This window comes from Calliopsis andreniformis, chromosome 7, assembly GCF_051401765.1.
Source record: "Calliopsis andreniformis isolate RMS-2024a chromosome 7, iyCalAndr_principal, whole genome shotgun sequence".
Taxonomy (NCBI): Eukaryota; Metazoa; Arthropoda; class Insecta; order Hymenoptera; family Andrenidae; genus Calliopsis; species Calliopsis andreniformis.
In genome coordinates this window covers 9265478-9288342 of record NC_135068.1, presented here as the reverse complement: position 1 = coordinate 9288342, position 22865 = coordinate 9265478, and the positions used below count along the sequence as shown (strand labels likewise).

At 41.4% G+C, this 22865-nt stretch overlaps 1 protein-coding gene across 3 annotated transcripts in view; it reads right to left on the bottom strand.

Annotated features, from left to right (window-relative positions):
• The window catches only part of Fas1 (fasciclin 1 Fas1 domain-containing), a 252777-nt gene that overhangs the window by 36245 nt on the left and 193667 nt on the right, over positions 1-22865 (bottom strand). For all 3 annotated transcript variants that reach the window (XM_076381726.1, XM_076381728.1, XM_076381727.1), the window contains exons 4-7: positions 17578-17708; positions 16159-16255; positions 11390-11555; positions 10873-11042 (exon numbers count right to left, since the gene is read on the bottom strand). In XM_076381726.1, the coding sequence (XP_076237841.1) occupies positions 10873-11042; positions 11390-11555; positions 16159-16255; positions 17578-17708 (564 nt within the window). The remainder of the gene's footprint in view (positions 1-10872; positions 11043-11389; positions 11556-16158; positions 16256-17577; positions 17709-22865) is intronic.

The window sequence follows — 22865 nt, the reverse complement described above, 5'->3', positions numbered from 1 at the left end:
GCTTTCGGAGGTGCCCGGTTAATTGAGCGTCTGGCACCCCGGTTAAATGATAAAACGCGCTGAAATCACTGTTTTCAGACCATTCAGCCTTACTTTTTGCGATTTTCTCGACTTTTAGAATACAATTTTCACCTGGCTTCGTTTATAACAGACTAAAGTTAATTCTTGTTATATGTTCATTAGTCAGGATCGATCATGGACACGTATCGCGTACAGGAGAGGCTATTCTCCTCTTTCTTAGACTAAGTCACGTTTAAAGGGGAATCTTTTCCCCTCCAGGTCACGGTGATAACGATGAACATATAACAAGTAAAGTCCAGCGAACATATAACGAGACTATTGTATATTTCTGCTTCCCAGGTGAGTGATTTCTCTCAATGGTGCAAGCATCACTGCGTTTTCCAGCATCACAGTGATATTTGCGAATCTGAAAAATTAGAGAATAAGAGACAGTAGGTGTCGTAAGAATTATCGTAGGCCGACAGTGGAAGTCGAGTGTGTTGGTCGCCATTACGGTCGCATTCGGCTGCATATCGCTTCGCGGGATATCGAAATATTTAGCCTCGGTTTGATCATTGGCTCCTCTTTTCGCATCGCTCGTTCTGTCAATGTGGCAAGTATGAAATTCAGCGCGAACCTGTGACCAAACGTTCACCCATTCGTTTACCTTACCCCCGACGGTTTGACAATTCATTAACGCCTATGATTTCGCAAGTGTCAACGTGTCGGTCATATTTGGCGACGGTTTCGGCTACTGAGCGCGACATACGGATGCGGCTGACATGTCGATTGCGCGGATGTACACGCCATAAACGAATGTAAATTCACCTGTGTGCACGCGCGAGCAAATCGACTTCGCGATAACAGAGCTCGCGCGGTTTCTGATAGAATCTACGGGAAAATTAATACCCTGTGGGGGAAATAAATTGCTGCGCCCTGAATGCGTGAATTTTTAGGGGAAATCTTGGTTACTTATCTGAAGGTGGAGGTAAATTGAGTAGTTTCATTTTTTTTTTGTCGGAAGACATTTATAGAATTTTTATTCAGTGAAAAATTAGAGTAAGAAGAATATTTTAACTGACTATGAATTTGAGTTCCTACATAAAAATATTAATCGATATATATTTTTATCATTCTTTTCTGTAACAGTAAAATTTAATTACCTGTTGTGTATGTGTCTTTGGGATATGGAACATTACAATGTTTCATAAAAAGGAGTACGAAAAAGGGAAAAGTTTTTATGGCTACAATGAACGCACGAAATTTGCACTAAAATTTAACGACATGTAAATAACGTAAAAGTAGGAAACCGTGACCGTATTTTTCATGAAAGTTCTTCCAATCTAGCTTTTCACATGAAAGATGCAAGAGTACAAATTTTAATAAGAAGAAAACAAGTTTATGTTTGGTGAAACAAAAGTTCCATCAGCTGCGTGATACATAGCGAAACATCGATCTTCCCCTGTTGGGTTATTTGGTAATGCAATTCAGACGTCGTCGGTGAAAATAAAGGAGACGTCAGGATGTGCTTGCAAACAAGGTTGTTCATGTTTCATTGAGCGTCAGGACGATTTGATTACGTAATACGTGATTCCATCAAACAAGACTATCTCGTCTACCGAATCACATTTTTTTACAGAAGCCTCTAGCACTCTGATAATATTTCCACTAAAACTACTCTTTTTTTTAAATCAATAAAATTGAAACTTCTTAAAAGCGAAATTGCTTGATAATTGCTAAAGCTACTATAAAATTAATTCTAAAATGAGAAATTCACTGCTGAATGTAATACATACAATTTCCAGCGCCGGACCAATACGATTGCGTACTTATTGAACTCTATCCTCAACGTCTGACTCTCTACGCACTTATACTACTTAAAACATGACTGTCTCATCGCTGGCAACACTACTTCCAGCCTCAGCAAAGTTTCGTCTTCCTTTTCACACTACAAACAACTGTAAATACTGTAAAAATTCATCTTCCCAAAATAATACTAACCACAGAAGTGTTTCACTCTGTGTAAACCCAGTCAGTTATTAACTCATTTTTTCGAGTAAAATTGTTCTTTATCACCTTTCGAAGCATGCCGCAGGTAATTGATATTCCTGTCATCCGTTTTCAGAACACACTGACGTCAGCAGTATCTTCCTTGGGCCAAAAGTGGGATTACATTTCGAGCACGTTCGCGGTCTCGAGTCGAATCGTTATTATTCACGAAGTAAAAGTCGTTCCTCGAGTAATCGAGGGAACAGCGTCAGGTGCGCGTTCCAGTTTCTTCTCGTAATCACGGACGGTTCGACGAATCGCACGTTATCAGTGCACGCGCCACTGCGAATTCATGCACGCGAGGTGTCGCCGACAGAAGGGGAGCCTCCCCATTCCTGCGAATCAAATTTTCCTTCGCCCCATTAAAGAACCCGGAACTTTGGATCGTATAAGTTTAACTTCGATCGAACTTTCGACAGGGCCGATATCCTCGTCACTGTATCTGGGGATTTCCATTTAGTGAAACGTCCAGGGAATTCGTGGCCATTCTCGAGGCACTGTCGATCCTTGTCAACGAACATTCAGACTGAAATTTTTTAAGAATAGAATTTGTTTTCTCTGTCGCTATCCACTTGTTGATCACTTGATATTTTTCAAAAATTGAAAATTAATATTCTACAGCAATTTTTAATTTCTATTTTATGTAGCACAGAGAAGTCTTGAAAAAGGTTTAAAAAGATTCAGTGGGGTCCTAAAAATGTCTAAAAGACGTCTTAAGAGACATTTATAGGACGTCTTAAAGACGTCTATTTTTCGTCTAAACGTCTTATAGACGTAATTCGAACGTCTTTAAGCTGTCTTATGAATGTCTTTTAAGACGTTTTCTGGACATTTTGTAGAACTTCTTTGGAAGTGATGAATCCAGTCGTTCAGACGCGAGATAGACATTTTTAAGATGTCCAAATTATATCGTCAGACGTTCAGGCATAAAATGGCCATAATCTAGGCGTCTTCGAGACATCGTGTGCCATTTGCGAGGAGTTTCACTACACTCTTAGCATGTCAATACCATTCAAGCACTACTTTCCAGTTCTTCAGAGCTGAAGACTGTAGATTTTTCTAGACATTACTGATTGAAAGCAAAAAGGCACTCTCGCGGGACCATTAAGGGGCCGTTCTACCGATCACTGGCATTTTTAAAAAGTCAGTAACAAAAGCCCTGGGAAGGCAACTCTCGTGGACATTAACGCAGTTACTTGTGCTCTAAGGGAATCGGGTCGTTTAGGGAAATTGTTTTTATTAGATGGTCGAATGCGCGTGTTGCAACCGACAGAAATGAATGAAGGAGCAAGAAAGCGAGGCGGCGCAGAGAGAGGCTACCCAGGCCGCGGCATAATGCGCGGTTTATGCGATCCTCCTTTAATTATTTCACCAGATGGCTCCGCGGGAATAAGGCAACGGTTTAAGCGAGGTTTTAAATGGCAGCGAGGAAATTTAAAAGGCCGTCGGGCCCGCAAGGTCGGCAATTTGCGTTGCCTTCGTCTTTTAATTGAAAGGTCGAAACGCGTTATTGCTTTCCCCGCCGGCCCGACATTTATATCGGTTCAACTCTCATCCAGAGGGAGAAAGCACGCGGAACGTCTGGCCGCAAATTGCTCGGAGCCAGCAGCTCACTGGAATAAGTCAGTCACTTGGAGTGACGATAATCGGTCATGAAATTCGAGACGATGTTCACAAACCAGCAGGAAAAAAGACAGAAGGAAAGGAAACTCGATACTAGAGTCTTACTCTTATAATATTCGATATGAATAAATTAATTTTTTGGAAGATTTTGAAGCTTCTTTTAGACTTCTCAAACTTGAGATTTTTAGGAAAAATAAAACAGACATGGAGAACTCATAAAAAATATTTTGAAATTAACTAATAAGGGAGTCGAAAAATTCTATTCTAAAATCCTTATTTATTGGACTGATATTCCTTGCAAAGTGTCTACAAAAACCCTAACGAATTGAAATAAACGATGATAATGTTATTCCTCACTAACAAATTTAGCCTCCTCAAAGAATCAGTAAACAGGCAATCAACCTTAGGACTCCAAAAAACTATCCAACTAATTTAAGTCTCCTAACCTAACCCAGACCAAGTTGAAGATTTTGCATTCAGATCAGAAAGATCCTCATTCTACTAAACTTAAATATTCGAATAATTTTCAATTATCTTCTCGATCCAGGAAACTGCAATACAAACAGTGAACTTCTTTCTGTAGGGGAACCTGTCGATTGCCTTGGGTGCTTCGAGGTTGTCTTTTTTGAAAATTCACGGCGGAGCGTGGTTGAAGGAGTAACGGAGGGCAGTAGTCCTCGCACGTTCGGGAATAAGAAACTTTTCACGGCCTCATGAAACTTCGTTCATCCAGCCCACGTTCTGCCCTCTTTACGTACCAGCAGGGCTTAAAGATTTTATTCCAACGAGATCTGTCACTGACTATCTAAACTGTTTCGACATGGTGGATGAAGTAGGGGCAGGGAACGCGAAATTTCTTATTCTCGAAACGGGGACGTGTTTTATAAATTTTTCAAACGCGAAACTTTGCATGAATAGCTCGATCGTGACGGGAAAGGGAAACGTTTAAAAATCAGACATTTGCTGTAATAAAATACGCAAATGGTATTGATTTTCCGGGAGTAGAATATTTATATTATTTACAGCTGTTTTTACTTTGTAAAGGAAGGAGAAACTTTGCTGGAGCTGAAAGTAGCATGTCCAGGAATGCAGAAGTCATGTTTTAAGTAGTATAAGTACGCAAAGAGTCAGACGTCGCGAATGGACTAAAATACGCACGCAGTCGTGTTGCTCCGGCGCTTTAAATTATATTTACTATATTAAGTGCAATATATTTTGTTCAGTAGCTTCGATAGAGATACTTCTTGGTCGTTTAAACCCTAAAAAGCTTTAATTTTCTGAGAAAACTCGAATTTTTGGTCCATTCGTATAGGTCCTGAACTGAAAACGATCTTTCAACGATTACGTATATTCGCAGCCTAAGCTCTATTTAACCAAATGATCTCATGAAAAGTGTACATATATCGTAAATTTCTGGTTCATTTATATTAAACTCAGCCTTAAACGCTGAATTGCATACTTCCTCTGTGACGAAACAACCGAAATTTCGATCATGGAACATATACCGCGAATAATGCATCTCCAGGTCGATGAAAAGTTTAACGTTGCGTCGTAAAATTCAGCCAACATGAACGTTCATTTTCAGCGTCGTTAACGCGTCGTCCCGTCAATGCTAATTCATCGTTGAACGCTTTGTCAATCGTTACACTCGACTTCCAACGTACGCCTAAAAATAGATTTATATGTATATACAAATACATACGACGGGAGGCACACAATTTCAACAGCCTCGTGGCGAATGCACAAAGAGGGAGCTTTGGAACTCGGAAAGAGTGTACACAGGCGTGAACGATTCCGAAAGTTCTAGAAGCTGCTGCTCAAATAGGATGCTCGCTATGATACAAGTGGAACAACTCTCAAAGTAGATAGTAAGCAAACGCGGGGGAGAGTAGTCTCTTTCTTTTTTTTTTCTTTTTGATTCCTTTGATCGCGAGGTTAGACTCGAATCGGTGGATCGTGTGTAGATCTCGTATGTATCTATATACAAGTGTAATGTTACGTGTTACCATTCGATGTATCGTTATCTCTGGCTGAGGAAACGCTGAGGGAACACGTCGTCCTGTATACAGTAGCTTGCTTCTAAAGGTGCATATAACGAGGGAGATTTTTGTTTCGAATAGCTTGCCCTTTTTCTGGGGAAGTTGCAAAGTAGAAAAATTTGTATCGCGGAAATTTGAAAAACTGCGATTTTTAAAAATAGAATTTAGTTACAATGTGTAAATTTAGAGCTCCCAGAGGGTGCAAGACTGACGCAAGTGGCTTGCAAAGGCAGCAGTCACGACTCAGCGAACTCCACCAAGTCACCCCAAGCGATTTTTCCCCTGAAACCAGCGAATAATCAAACGACGATGTTCCCTCCGTGTTTCCACAGCTTCTGCGCCCACTGAAAGTTAATGTAAAATCGTGTGGGCGCACGTGCGAGACGCGTCCCTCGCTCAGAGATGCGTGAACGTGAAGGCAAGAGAGCACAATCGAGTAGGGTCAACGGGGGGGGAAAGATCTAACAGAGACAGGGTGAATATTGCGAGCAAAGGCGAGAGATCTGCAGCGAGACACACGAGGCGGTGCAGTGACGGGTTTCTGTGCTCCCCTACACACCAAATCGGTACTGTGTCTTTGGCTGTCTTTCGGTATATTTTTTTTCGAGTCTTTCTGCTTGTTCTCAATGTCGATTTGAGTGAACCTGAAAGTAAGTGGTTAGTACTGAGCCTCCTGAAACTGACCTGGCGATCTTTGGGAATTGAAAGCTCTAAGCTAGATAAAAATTTAAATAATTTTTTTTAACAATAAACTCTAGATAATTTGAAGAATATAGGAGCTACAAATTTGTATAATCAAATTCCTGAACACGAGACTGTAACAGTAATCGAAGCACGCGCGCCCGCAGCATGTGCGGGCATTGGCCAGAAACCGAGATTATGATGCAGAATAGTATAAAAAATCGAGAAATGTTGTTTTTCCTCTTCTTTATCTTACTAGGAGGTATCATGGTTATTGCAAGCTTGTAGCCAAGAGGATGTTAATGCTAATGATGTCTTAAGATTCGCTAGCAGTTTCAGCAGGCTTCAGGGCACAAATTCACAACACAAAGGGGGCCAGCCGACTGGATCGAAGAACATCAGGGGATCTATGGATCGCGAAAACTCGATTCCCACTGGGAACTCCTTTGATCCAAGCGTCTGACCCGAGAGGATCTGGTGCAGACAGTAGGCGAGACGTGCCGAGGATCATTGCTGAAGAACAATCGATATATCGCATGTGACGACAGCTGTCTCGTGAACATTCCATTGCTGTCCTGTGTAAAACGTTTCTATATATATGTATACTCTCATAAATACATCCATATACCTATGTCGTACATGACATGTGTTACGATCACGCGTGACAGTCTGACGCGGATGAGATGACGATCGATATGAGACCTCTATAGCGAGGAACGAATATGGATGAGCAGTCGGTGACGACACCGTGATCAAATTGTTGGAACTGAGTCGAATGTCTTTTTTGAAAAATTACAGGTCTTTTTTGACAAGTCACAGACCTCTTTGCATGGAGACAGATCTCTCAAATCGTTTGACAATTGAAATGTAAAAAAATTGTTTCTGAAATGAAGGATAACAAGTTTATTCAGAATTTGTATTCGATCATCTTTTCCATAGGAATTAACTCACTTCCAACACCTGAACGAAGAGGATGAATATTTAAATGGATGCATCACGAGTACAGTTTACTTGTTTCTTCATACACTCGACGCGCCAATCGCGAAAGCGATTTAAAATACGTTGGAGTTTCAGCGAGATTAAGCTTGGAAGGCATTTTCATCAGTTTTCTATTATGAATAATCATTAATAGCGTATTTAATCCGTATATGGTGAATTGCTTTTTACTACTAAATCGTAAATCGTAACTTGAGGATTGTCCGCGATAACGTTTGTCCTGAACTGTTGTAAAATAAATGAAAGATAACACGAGCACCAGTTACTGTTTTAGTGATCAGTTGTTTGCTTACGACTCCCTTCTCACGATATATTTGTCACGATATGCATTGAAAGTATTTTGAACGGGTATAATTCCTGGAGTGTAGCCCAACAGAGAAAATCGAGACAAAAACTTCATTCGAATATTGTAACAACCAAGTAACTAACAAGCTCCAAAACTAATTTCGTATTCTATAGGTGGCTATAAAGGAAAGTAATTTACCTTTCAAATTCAGTCCTCGAAATATTACAAAATATATTGTGACAGAAAATGGATTTCGATAGAGTATCGCATTGATTTTTGAAACAATTATACCAGCAAAGTGACCTATGTAGCATCTTCAACAGAAGAAACAAAATATTACCATGATATACCTACTTCTTGAACCCAGCCACCACCAGATAAAACGCCTGCTGAGCACCCGATTAATCATCCAAAATAAATACTTCCCCAGAAAGTATACTATCTTTCCAAGTCACAACCACCACCTATTTCTCATCAAAAGACTAAAAAAAGCTGCTAAAAAAGAAATGGAGCCTTTTTCCGCTTTCCAATAACACCGTCTCAGCGGGATCCAAGGATCAGTAGAGCGAGTGCAGGATTTAGACGCATTCCCAGAGGGGATGTCAGCAAGAACTTCAGCTCGTCTTCGCTATTAACTCGTTTTTCCAGTGTACACGAGGCGCGACACGAGGCTGTAATCGGATTTAGCAAGGAAGTACAAAGGTACACAAGATCCCGCCGAGTAGCGCGCGCAGGCTCCGTCAGTTCCGCCAGTCGTCGCGGCGACGGAGGACAAGGGACGGGGAAACGGATTACCCAACGAATAAACCGTTAGTGTTAATGAAATTGGCTAACCACCACCGCCGATATACGACCGCTGGTCGTATTATCGCGCGCCCCTAGCCGCGTCTACGCGACGCTGTAAGCTCACGAACCTGGCCAGATTAGAATCGTTACGATGCTCCAGGGAGGGTGTCTCGGTCGGATAGAATCTTTACGAGCTTTCGCTCTTTTCCCCGTTTCCAAGTGTCTGCGCTGGTTTACCTCGTCAGCAAACACGATGGTACCGCTGTTGAGACGAGCTGCCTGAGTTGGGAGTGTCTGCGAGGGTTTCGGGGAAATGGGTGTTACTGGGTGTGTTGAACTTGCTGTGGGAATTATGGGATTATATTGATCCCATCACTGCTCTATAGCAGGTAGTTACTTATGGAAGTAGTATTTCGAGACTGGCTGATAGCAATTTCAGGTATCGTGAAAAGGACTGGGTCCTATACCTCTGGTTGGCTGACTTCGATGAACTTCCATTTTACGATTGAAGGGATCGACTGATCGTCAATGATCAGAAATTTTAAGGAGTGGTTCTATATGTTGAAATAAGGGAAAGTTTTTTCTGTGTCTAACTTGGAACCTATTCTACTAGCTTTACTATGTCTCACTTGGAACCTATTCTACAGCTTCCTCTGCATCTGACTAAAGCCTGATTTTACTGGTTTTGCTGTGTCTGACTTGGGACTTATTCTACTAAATTTGCTATATCTGTCTCAGGACCCATATAAGTTAGAGGTTTTGAGATGAGGGTTTGGATAGCAGCAGATGGTTCAATGATCATACAAAATAAGTTGCAGTAGAATGAACTTAGGATATTTCATAGCTTGAAGAAGTCTAATCTTTTAGAGGAACTGAATCCTATAAGAATAATCAATATAGCAAGACGCAGACACTTCTACCTTATTCCACTTGGCACTACCTATTTCAATGAAGAACACACCTACAAAATAAAAACACTCACATCACATAACTATTTTTCTTCTGGACCTCCCAATCATAAAACATATCTAACACAAAAGTCAAGTACATCATTCAAACATGGAAACTATGTCTTCAACATGGGTGATACACCTCCACAAATCTCTGAGCTCCAGTCCTGAAGGAGAGTCCAACCCTCCTGAACCCAAGTACAAGCAGACATGCGAGATGTGATAGTTTCAAAACCAACTCCAAGGCGTCCCATTTTCACCCGTGACGTCCATTATGAATTCAGGCAGCGCGGCGCATTAGAGGAGCATTAGTATTCGCGGTTTCGATACGTATGTATATTCTGAACGTGACACGAGGCGTTCCAACGATGCACCGATGTCAAAGGACCCTCGTTGCACAGATACGATGTAATACAACGCAAACGTGTAATCACTGCCAGTTGCAACGCTTGTGTACATATATTTTGACACATGTTACGTGGCCACGAACGCCGCATCAGTCAAACTGAATAGTGTGATCGTTACTGCACGAAATTTGATGGACTGTTGCCCTGAAATTGTACCGCATCCCGTATTGCCCCAGCGCCATTCGAGTTATGGGCATTTGTCGCTTGGAATCTAGTTAATCGAACCCCACTCACGAGCCATATGGCTGACGTGTTAGGTCACTCTTTTCCTGATCGCGGAATGGTTGCCTCGCTATCGAGCGGAATTCTATTTTCCCAGACTCTGTTCTTCGAAGCTTATACCCACAATTCCGTTTTTACTAACTCTTAGCCACCTGCTGTAGAGGACTGCTATCTGGAGCTGTTTGGGTCCAACTGATCCACAAAATTTTATAGTTTATATACTGTCTCAGAACTGCTCTGTCTGGAGAATCGACGCGTGATTAGAACTCGGACATTTCAACGTCCTCAGAGAGTCGTAGACGATCCCAGGGGAAGCCAAATCTATTGTGATCGAAGCTTCCTGGGACGTGAAACAGCGGAAGCGAAGAATGCCAGTGCTTCGACCAGAGACAGTTTAAAAGCATTTCATAGAGACACCAAAAGAGACTCGCGAAATAACATTCCCGACAATGGAAGAACCCACCATCGTTCCTTCACCCACTATGGCTTGCATACAATGCGGAAAGTACAGTGAGAATCGTTATGGACTGACACCTAGCACAGCTCTGCCATTCTTGAGTCAACAAAGCTATGGTGCAAAAGACATCTCGCTTTTATAAATTTATTAAAAATAGTTGTGCCTTCCAAGCTCGCAAACGCTGACTCCATCGCGTCTGAGGTGATGAAATCCTTCATGAATCAATATCAAAAGGGAATATCACTGTCGTAGATGATAGGGTACGACAGGAACATGTCGTTGCAGTGATACAAAAGTTATTGTCACAGTCGTTCGATTTTTCATGATATTGATCGCTCTAATTAGCAAAAGAAAAAGGACTGAGCCGAGTACTGACCTCGAGGAAGTCCTTCACTGTGGTGTCGACGACCATCAGAGGTCTCTGGATCAGGTGCACGACGCCATTTCGCACGGGGATGTTCGCTTTAACTATTTCCGCCATCACGACGCCAGTCGGGTGTTTGACGTCAGAGCCAGGAGCCACCACGGTATTGGACTTGACGAAAACTGGAAATAGCATTTTCAATTATCAGCTCAGTAATATATTATGCTCATACAAGGATGGGATTACAGTATGAAATGGCAGAGGTTAAACTGCTTGGTTAAATAATTCCAACCGATTCGAATGTCGAGCACAGCAGTTTAATTTAGAGAAGGACTAAAAAAATGTTAGAAATAAGCTGAGTGTCAATTGAAAAGGTTGGAACAAGATCTAAAATTGGCATCTTCCTGAATACATGGATGGGACAGCTTTGATGTTAGATGTTGGCTATTGTGTTGGTATCCCTGGATTGTGTTTGGATTACTTATGGATGTCCTATCAAGTTGGCCAGCATTCTAAAATAAATACATACCTTTGTCATTTTCTTTGGAAAAACTGACGGTAACCTTACAGTTATCCGTAAACGCGAGGGTCTGGTAGGGTACATTGTCAGGTGTGGGCGCAGTGAAGAGGACATGGTTAGGTATCACGTGGCCATCTATTACCACATGGTCCACTTTCTCTGGTCTTGGTGCTGGCTGGAACAGAATGGGAGAAAATTTGTCAGAGAAACTTACTTCCATTCACTTCGACTGCTAGTGGATTTGAGTTAGACCTGACCTAGTGTAGGCTGGCTTGTGTTAGTCAGAGCTAGCCTAAGTTTGAGTCAGGTCTCGGCTAGTTCGAACCACCACAACATAAACTGGTATGAACCAGTGTGAAGTAATCTAGATTGGTTTAAATTTGGTCTAAGTTGGCTTAGGGTACATTTAATTAAACTGGTCTAGCTCAGACTGTGACAAATTACACAGTGACTAAAATCAGATTAGCCTTAAGAGGATTTAAGTTAAATCTCCATTAAATAATATTGTGTCAATTATATCTGATCCTTTCGTATACTCAGACCTAAGCTACCTCCATTTTAGCGACAAGGACTTTTCTTCACATCGCTTAACAGAGATCTGACTATTAACTGTTTTCCTCAGAATTATCTATAAAGTGATCGTCTAACAGCACTATGTCCCACAGTTCCATAAATTTCTCAACTTAAGTGTCTCAGGTATTCCAAGGAAACATGATTACTATTATGCTCCATCAGTGCATCAGGACCTCTGGAAAACATGTAATTAACCCGTTGATAAGACACCAGGTCCCCATTAATTACATGCCTAGTTTCCTGCAACGTGGCTTCCCCTTCTTCTCTTCGCTAACCATCAATCCTCCCGCGGAAATTGCGCACACATGGCCCATGTAAACCGCACTTAATGCGATGTAATTGTGTAAAACCGCGTAAGCGGACAGCAGCGTCAAAGACGGGTCAGGGTGTAGGCTCGACGTAACGTACCCCTGGATAAAGGGCGGGCAACGAGCTGGCTAAGGGCACGAAATAATCATCCCTTCCCACCCCCTCTTTCGTCGGCTCATTAGACTGATGATTACACGCTCCTCGTTACTGATGTACCAGCGAAGGTCGTTCCGCTGTAAAGGATGAGGAGCCTGGGCATGAGGGATTGATTTCCGATTCGTGATAAGACACGGGTATGCTGCTTGCACTCGATTCGTATTAACGGTTCTGCGTCGTTACAATCTTCTCACGTGACAAAGATAAAGCATGTCGTCGGTTCAGCGGGAGGCGACGCCTCGAGGACGCTTGGAAGGATCTCGTTAACGCGCGTCGCTTTTTCGACGAAGGACAGGATAGATTGGGGGTTATAACGCGATGTATGGGGATGTCCTCCCTGGCCAGGCTTCCTGCCAGCTTGTGATGGGGTAGTATAAATTGTCTGCACTGTGGATCGAATCTGCAGCTTGATGTTGTAATATGGAATACTGATGCTGGGTCGTGGTAGATAGTGGTTGCTCTGTGAAGAGAATTTCTTGCGCTTTGTTATGGCTTATCGGAAGACAGAAGCACTTTAGCTTCCATTTGAGAGGTTTCTACAAGACCCAATAAGAATTAAATAAGTCCTGATAATAATTCTAGAAGACCTGTCCTTATATCCATTCTCTGAGGATAAAACTGTGGGCATTGTAAATTTCCTAGATAAGTATTAAGACAGAGCTTACGGCGTTCCACAACTCTCTTCGCTCCTTTCACCAAGAGTCGACTCTTATTCGCTCCATTTCACGCATTAGGGAGATTCGTAGTTTAACACTGACATTACCCTAAAGATTGAACGCTCCATTCTTTTTTCTGCTAGAGCTCCTGACGTGGTCGTAGCATTTTTCAGCGCCGTCTAGACGTTAGCCTCTTTGCCGTGGATTCTTTCTTTCAGCTAATTCCGGATGCAGGCTGCGAGCTGTACGTGCCTCCCGACTCCGCGGAATTATTCACGATATCATGTAAGATGTAATCACGTAACACAGCTACCGACGAAACGATTTCGTTTTTCCATCCTCCCCTGTTTTTCCCCGTTTCTCTCCTCCGCTGCGTCTCTCGCGGGAAAATTGCTTGCGCTACCAGTCGAAGAAATAAACTTCTTTGTTCTCTTATCTGCATCCCTTTCGTCGCTTGCTCTTTCCTGTCCATTTGCTCGAAAACGCCAGGCAAATGGAACACACGAGGTAATAGTTAATTATCATGCTTCTGGAACGTGTTGCTTTTGCTGTTCAATACGGTCCACGCCCTCTATATCGAGGGGAGAAGCTGTTTGCTCTTTCATTTTCCTTGATCGTGTTTTGACTACATCTTAAGAGGATTTACGCTGATGAGACATAGTTTAATACACAAACTGGCAAGACAATTCTATGTGTAGTAATTGAATGTAAGCATTAATTAAAGAAATCAGGTTTCACGTGAGAAAAACTATATGCTTGACTTCGATTGAGAACTAGATTATTGGACCCTAAAAATATACAACCTGCTAGCCACCCCTGGAAATATACAACCTGCCGCTTAATCCTCGAAATATGCAACCTGCTATACATCCCTGGCAATATGCAAGCTGCGATACACCCCTGGAAATATGGAACCTGCGATACATCCCTGAAAATGTGCAACCTGTCATACGCTGCTGAAAACATGCAGCTCACCATACACCCCCAAAAATGAACAACCTGTTGTACACAAAAAGTGTGATACGAGTTTTTTTTAGTTTTTTACCAACACTAACTAACAATAAGAATAAAATAACTCATTTTGTGTTACAATTTACCCATGATTATAACAACTTCTGATACCATACTTAAAATTTTCATCAGAAACTGAAACAAAGTTCCTGTTCTTTAATTCAGTCCCTCCAGTATCAGTTTTACCAGCGAATCCAATGATGTTAATCGGTCAACAACGATCTCTCCTCGCTCAGCGTTCCCTCCACCTTCTTCGGTGAATTATCTCAGCAAAAGTTCGTTTTCTGAAAACACAAAGGCCATTCCCGCCTCGTGGCGTTCTCGCTGGCCGTTATTAATTCGACTCTTCTTTCTTCCCCGCGGTAATGGCCGTGCTGACGATCCCACATTCGGCCGAAGAAAGCTCCCCAGCTCCTTACATCCCTAGCATTGAGGCGTCGACCGTCGTTCAGTTGGAAAAGCCCCGACGACGAGCTGCCCCGAGTGCTTTTCGATACGGTTCGATCGCTCTCGCCCGTGAACGGAACGAGTCTTTTCAGGCCCGAAACTCGATTCTGCCCTTTTCCTTTATACCATTCCCGCATCGCACACACCGTACGATCGGGCTATGAGTGTGTATCCTACGTCTCCAAAGGTGCGGTATAAAATTCTCAGACGAGAGTCTACGGTAATTTCCAGTACTCTAACAGAAATTCGAATCTCTGGTATTTTCCACCAGGAATTTTCTGCTTTCGTTCGATTTGCAATTTTGCTACTGTAACATATTTCTTGATACACGATTCTGGTGGAAGAAATACATCAAAAACGTGGATTTAAATATGACACGATTAAGTATAAGATTCCAGAGGTTTCGTATCCCTGAAGATGTGATCTACTGTACACGCTCCTGAAGGTACGCAACTTGTCATACGTTCCTGAGAGGATGTAACCTGTCATTCGCCCCTGATTATATGCAACCTGTCATGTTCCCCTGAACGTATGCAACCTCCCTTACAACCCCTGAAAGTATGCAATCTGTCGTAAACCCCTCAATATATGCAACTTGCCATGCTTCTCTGAAAATACGCAACCTACCATTACCACAAACATGAAAGGAACCCTACTATTTTCTTTCCTTGCGATTAAGATACCGTAGTTTGTTTGCTTGCCAATCCACAGACATATTCTCAGTATTCACCTGTTCTGTCGCGTGTAGAACATCACGCGAAGAGGTACGAAGAACCCGAGCAACTCTATTTCTATGAGCTTGGGGTTTTGGAGACCAAGCTAAAGGAAACAAGTTCCAGGGAAGTCGTGGTACAAGGAAACGAGGTGCACGGAAATCGAGATACGAAGTCCAATGCGGTTCTCTGCGTGATACGATGGCCTCGTTTCAAAGAACTTTCCAAAATTGCGAACTTTTCGGCGTGGCGCCTTCTCCCCCTCTACCTTTCATGTACAGGAGCTTTTTCCTTACGATAAGTCGCTCACCGTCACGCCTTGCTGTCCTCATCTGTTGCATAGAAAAGTTTCTGAAAGTCCCTGGGCGAAAATTCGCTCACTTCTCAACGACTTCGCGCCAGAAGTTTGATTGCGTGACCCGCGGAAAGTGATCGAATTCTCGCCACTTTAAATACCTATCAATCGAGAAATTGGGACTTCTGAATCACTGATATTACCTACATTAAACCACCACGAAATAAGTATTTTTTTTTTACAATTAATACATCTTTTTCTAATTTCTTTTTAAATTTATCTCTATTTTTAATCAGCCTCCTACGAATACCTTCCAACTCTCAAAAACTTACCCAAATTATCCAATATCAAGTATAGTACATTTTTTTGACATTTAGAATTCATCACTTATGAATGATTAGCTAGCATCGATCAAATATAATCCAATACGTACGAAATTAATCTAACTGTCAGCTTTATGGATTCTGGATCCATCTTGAACCTAATCGATCAGAATTTGTCGCTTTTGATGGGGCGTAGAGCGTGTCAGCCTCACCTGAATCTTTTCAGGGCTTCGCAACAGAGGATATTAAGGTATTTTCGGAATGATCGATATGGGAAGGTTGCTAAGCAGCTTACCTTGAAACCCTCCTCAACAGGGATAAGGAAGGTGTAACGTCCATCCGCCTTGAAGACGTCTGCCTTGTTCATGTTGGTGACGCGCTGTCGGAAGGTGCTAGAAGAAAATGATTAATACCTATTAATTGGACTCGACTTAGAAAAATCTGAAAAATCGTGATACATGCACTTTTCAGAAATATTATGCTTAAAAATAAAACAGTACTTTTCGATCTGAATTGCTACAACAAGAACTGAATTTTTCTGAGACGAACAAATGCATTCTTCATATTATTTTTATTAAATAATTTTTTATCCACTAGTCTTTTATCTTGCATCTATTTTTTGCTTCTAACCCTTAAAAACAGAATAAACGTAGCCAAGTCATTTCCTACATTTCCCTGAAAATGTAGTGCACAATAGTAAACAGTTTACGAGAGTAAAAATCTTTCATTAACTGAGAGATTACGTATATTGAAGAAGTTAGAAAATTCCCGGATGCTTTACGCTAGAGGAACAAGTTAAAACAGTGTCCAGGACGAACTGGTAAATGAAATGCAGCGAAGCTTAAAGAAGTTTTGGAAGGACGAGGCTAATTCACTCAAGTTTTACTTGCTCAGATGGCAGCCTCCACGGCACCATCCTCTTAAATATCGATAAAGACTTGACAAAGTGAGCATCGAAGTTACTCGGGGAACAACTACGGAAGTTGGCCCTATCTTCATTTTCCGCTGAACGTGAACGGACTTCACGGCTGTGTTTTACTCGGGAGTTACGTGAAAAGGAAGCCATGTTTGATAAGGAATAAAAACCACTTTATAGCATAACTGGCTTATCACATTCACATAAATAGTACAAAAGTATTTATTAAGGAAAATTTTTAGAATCAAGTATGCCTAATTAAAGTGTGTTCATTAAGTTCTATACAGTTGGTAGTAAAGAAGATTTTTTAAAATATTTTTGTTTAGAAGTGTAAAAATATTTTTCGAAAATTTCATATATTAATCTCATAACTCAAAATATGCCCAGTATTCAATATTGGAAAGCAGTGTCACGTTTAATATTTTTGTTAAAACTGTCAGTATTTCGTTAAATTCTGATACGATATGTAATCAAAGTGTGATTGTTCAGCGGTATACAATTCTATTTTACTGGATCACAAGGACAGCATATTCACAGAATAACTCATATCGAATAGCATGTTTATTTAAAAAAGTCAAAGTATTGTTTCATCGATTGATATAAAAAGTTTTTCATTAAAAACCTTTGCATTCTTTTTTAGCAATAGGAAATATTTGAGAGAATAACTTTTATTATTACATATTGCTATAGATATTCTTTTTTAACGAATATGTTTTTACTAGGCAATAGTAAAATTAACATTTTTTACAGTGCAAATAATTTATTAATTTAATTGAATAGAAACGAATAATTACTCACCGAACTCGATGAGCGCCTATGTCAAGGATCTCGCTTTGATTCAAGAATTCAAAGGCATTGGGATTGTAGATTGGAATTTCAGGGGAATTAGAGCGCACCGGTTCCAGCACTTCATTAATTATATGCAGGACCTGGAACAAATCGAAAGAACACTTCAATATTCATTATATTATATTTGATTCGTCATTACGAACTTAAATATGAAACAAAGTATAACAGACGAAGTACTGTGCGCTCATTAGGGCTACTTGCGCGCCTGGCTCCCCTCCACGCGACGCACAAAGGCACAGTGGAGGGGAACGCTCCGCCCAGTAGCCACGTCGCGCATTCTAATTGGCCGAAACTTTAAAAGTACTTTACGTGCAAACGGTTTGCTCTAGAAACGTGGTTCTTTTTCTCGTTTTGTCCTCTTGTCATGTACGATACATAGAACTATTATAAAGTCCCTTAAAATAATGTTTGTTTTAAAAACATATTAAAAAAATTCTGTTTCACATCCCTTGTCTTCACGATTACTAATAACGCTCCAGAACGAAACAAAGAAATCCCCAATTTTATCAGAGCGTGGAAAAAAGTCACTCCTTCAATATGGCGGGCGGAACGCTCCTTCAGATCGACAAGCTGAACGAGCTCGAGGGTAAATTGCCGGCGTGGATCCGAGCCCGCTTGTAAACGTGAAAGTATACAGTTAATCTCGTGAAGCTGCGAGGGAGCCGAACGATACAAGCGCCCAGCGATGGTGCACCAAGGCGAAGATATAGTAAGACAAACGACATCGCGGCGGCACGCTGAAGGAAACGGAGACACGAGAACGATGGAAGAAGAAGATAAAGTGGGAGGCTAGGAGGAAAAAGGGACACGGAGGAACCCATCCGGGTATTTATTCTGCGGCGAGGAACGCAACTATTTCATGGGTGTCGAGTCGGGTGGCCCGCTAGAAACCGAGGAGGGGAGGACAGAACGCGGCCTCTTCAGTCTCCACCCTCATTGGAAAAGGTGCACCGCCATTTACCATCCAGAGCTCGCGACTGGAACGTCCTACCGCTATTTATCCGCTTTTCTTCGTGACCGCCGCGATTCTTTTATCTGCGGTATCTTTCTTCTACTCGATAACACCGACATGCTCCTTTTAGGAGGATGACAAACGCGGTGGTTCCCGCGACAGTAACCTGCAGACTCTGCTTTTCACCCGTCTGCGCAATCTGCTAGTCAGAATGTTTTAGGTGCCAGCCATTGTGGATGATGGCTAGATTGAGTCTAGAGGGTGATGGGGTGTTGTGCTGTCGCGGTTGGTCCTAGTGGCTCCTAGGCATGGGTGCCAGGCTCGACCAATGCTTTTTACATTATACTTTCACTTGTTATATAACAGACTATTGTCTCTGTGAAAATAAACTAGCACTTTAACAGCAAGGAAAAATATTTTCATAAAATTTGTAATAAAATTTATTTTTGCGTATGTCGTCTTCCTACTTTACACACATGAATGAAGAAAACAGAAAAAAAGTGGAAGAAAAAACTATTGCACATGCAGGGGAACGAACCTGGGACCTCCAGCATAGTAGCTCGATGCTCTATCATTAGGCTACAATGACGTTTGTTCTCATCTTATATTCAACTACACTTCAACGTAGTATTACAACTTCAATCATGAATATCTTGAAAGCTGCTGAGTATTTGAGTATATAATGCTTATTTTCGTAAACAGAATAATAAAATCTATCAAAGTCCCAACCAAATCGGTGTGTCGAAGGTCTTGCACTCTCCTTGTCAGACTCAGACAGCACCACGTCCCAGTGACCCCCAAATCCCTCATTTTCTTATTCCTCCCCCAACCCCTAGGATTCATACTCTGACACGTGTGCAGGCAGCGGCGACAGTCACAGTAAAACGGGCGGTGAGGCAGGAACAAAAGAAGCTAGCTGTCGATTCCAGTTTATAAACCGCTCCTGGTGGAAACATTTCTTCCCCGTGGGGGAGGCTATGCTAAAGGCTTGCGCAGTCGGTGTTCAATAAAGAAAACGGGGCTACAGAGATTGTATGATAACAAAGAAAATAGGAACGCCTGGTGGAGGATCGTGTTCCATTTATCCGAGGATGGGGGCGACGCGAGATGGGGGCAGCAAAGGGGGGAAAAGGAAAAAACAACGGAACGAGTTTGCTATGCTAGAGACGCCACCCCTAGAAATGAATCGCTTCGCCTCCTTCGACGCACGCCACGAAGAGGGTAAAGGAGGGAAGGAACGACTCTTGGAGTTCCTTTGACGATCATTTATCTTCCTTTGCCGGACACGTATCATTGGGCGAGGGTGGATCGAGGCGCCAAGACGAATCCTTAATTTCTTACGCGATTTGATATATATTCTCGAGGTCGCTCGGGGCAGTTGTAACTTTTAAATTCGATTGCCCGCGACGGACAAACCTTCTTGTCGCGGCGAACCTACGTCCTCTCTTGGTTGGATGAATTTTACAGGAAACTGTTACGTGCGCTGGGGAAGCACGACATTTCTTGAGGGTGAACTTCTGGGACAACGGACGTACATCTTTCAAGAGGACGATGCCATTTCTCTTCCTGCGGTTAAGGGATGGCCCTGAGTCTGAACTCCTGCGAAATTAAAGGCGCCGCGCGCACCCTCTGTCTTTAGCCATTTATGATAATATTTCTGATTCGAGGGCGTGGCTTCTGGCGGTGTGAGGTTTGTTTTTCTTCTTCACTTGTGGGGGACTTAATTCGATTAAAAATAGTGTTTCTTATTCTCTGTAATTACGTTGCTTGTAAATAAAAATACTAAACAGGTGGATATCCGGTAATCTGTTTACTTATCGAAGAGAAATTAATTTATCTAGATATTGTCAAATTAAGTAACAGTTGATTAACCATTGAGTTTCTGAAGCAGAATGAATAATTGATAAATTACAGTGGTAGTGTTATCGGAAACCACCTTATTCATAATCAAATTAATCAAGGTGCATATGTTTATATTTGTACAGAAATAATTCTGCGAATTAATAACATGCATGGAATCAAATTATTATTTTAATCAACTGATGGAAAAACATCTACCCTTCACTGTTAATGTAACATTACCTGCAGCGTAGCCACACATATTCGAGATATTACAGTCATTATTACGAAATTATATTTTAACAAAGCAATTATAGTGCTAATTTCGGTAACAAAGTTAGGTAAATGGATCTGAAACTGACAATAATGGTTATCTACCAATAAAGTTTGTTACTGACATGAAATATTCGCAATTCAAGAGTAGAGAACGAAATTTTCTAACGAAATAAATAAAAAAGAGTAGACTAAATATATTTTGAAATTCTACCGTGTCTTTTTTTATTCTTCTATTATATTTAATACGCCTCCTTATATGTGTGACCCATTGTCAAAATCACATACATTTCGGTGTTCCTATTCGAACCCACTCTGTCGTTTTTACAGATGATAAAACAGGAAGAGAGGCAGAATCATTTCTCGGAGAGGTCGTTAGTCCGAAGTTTACCCCATTCTGGCCCGCCGTCTTGGGGCCGAAGTCACGTTTACACCCTCGAGCGCGGCCATTAATAAAAACAGGCGAATGGTTCGTTATGGCTATTCGTAATTAATTGTGTCTTCGCGACGCTCTCGGAGGACGCGTAACTTAACGAATAGTAACTTAATGGCCTGGAATTTTACGGAAACCACGGCTGTCTGCGCCCCACGCTCGAATAAGCTTGCTTACACAAAACACACCCCCTTCGAGCAAGCCCATTTACGCCATCTCGAAAAATGCGAGAAATACTACACACGACCCCATAAGAATTAAAACACCTACTATTTTCAATGAGCTTCCATTTTATAATATTAAACAGTGATTAATAATCACGAATGGTTAAAAATTTTAAGGGTGATTCTATACACTAAGATGAGACGAGATTTCACTGTCTGACTTGGCACTTATTCTACTGGTTTCTGTATGTCTGACTTGAAATTTATTCTGTTGATTTCTGTGTGTTTGACTTGGAAGTTATTCTACTGATTTTTCTTCGTCAAGTTTAAGCCTTATTCTACTGATTTCCCTGTGTCTAACCAGGCTAATGTACGTCAACAGAATAGTACATTCTAAGTCCAACATATTTTACTCAAATTGTAAATGCTTGAAATACAATTAGTGGGTGTATCTACGCGACCCTAGATCCATTCAAGTAACAAATACAAAGTTACAATTTTAGTAAAAGTTTGCAAAGCAAATTACATAAATTCATAATTAATTTCAAAGCAAAACTACTTGAAATATTTGGAAACTCAATGTTTTTCGCTCGAGCGATCCCAATCTTATTTCCGTAGACGACAGAATATTCTGTGAGCAGAGTCAACAAGGTTTCGCGTCGCTTAAGCGAAGGAACTTCCACTGGGTCACGCCAAACAATTCATCTGGCTCGCCCCACTTCCGGAAAGTGTTCGCTCGAGAAGAGTGGCACGGTGGTAAGTGATACGCAGACGTAAAAACACGTCCAGGGTTCTTCTTCACCAATTGATCCAACAAACACGCGGAAAACTCGTGATAAACGATAGACGCGCGAATTGCACGGACATAAAACGGCTATTCAATTCTGTTCGATCGTTGTAAGGGCGCCTTTGCTCTGCAGCTAGATGCATATACCAAACAACATGGTCTCAAGCATTTGTTTTACCGCGAGATAAGGTACGAAGCGCCTCTGAGTAATTGGAATTGAATTGCCACATAATTTAGTTTTACTGATTTTTTTAATGACTCTTTTTTGAAAGATGTCTGTAAAAAAATTTATGGGACACAGATCAAGGGTAAAATATATCTGTCCTTTCCTCTTATTTTGATATTTGAATTAGTTTCCTTCTTTTTTAAAGCTGTCACCAAAATGGCCAAAATGGTAAAAATGTGGAATTCTTAATTTTATTAATTTAGAAGAAAACGAGCCCTCTCTTAAGCTACTCATTCCTTTCTTCAAAGACAAGCTTCTGAAGTACAGAAATATTTGTTTACATCTTCATTTTGGGCAGTCTATTATTGAAAGTTTCCTTCATCCTTTCAAGTTGACTCAAGGCATTCTACACCTTCGCCATCTTCACCAGAATCGACCACTTTCAAGGGTTCCGACAAAACATGCTCTACGATAAAATGCAGCAGTGTAAATGTATCCTAAATCCCCTAACCCTGTAAAACTGCAAATGGTTCTAGAGGTCGATGGGATGCGATGTCGAGTCACCATGACGCCGATCCGCTTCCTATTGCTTTCTTTTCTCCCCTATGCGCAAGATTACAGCC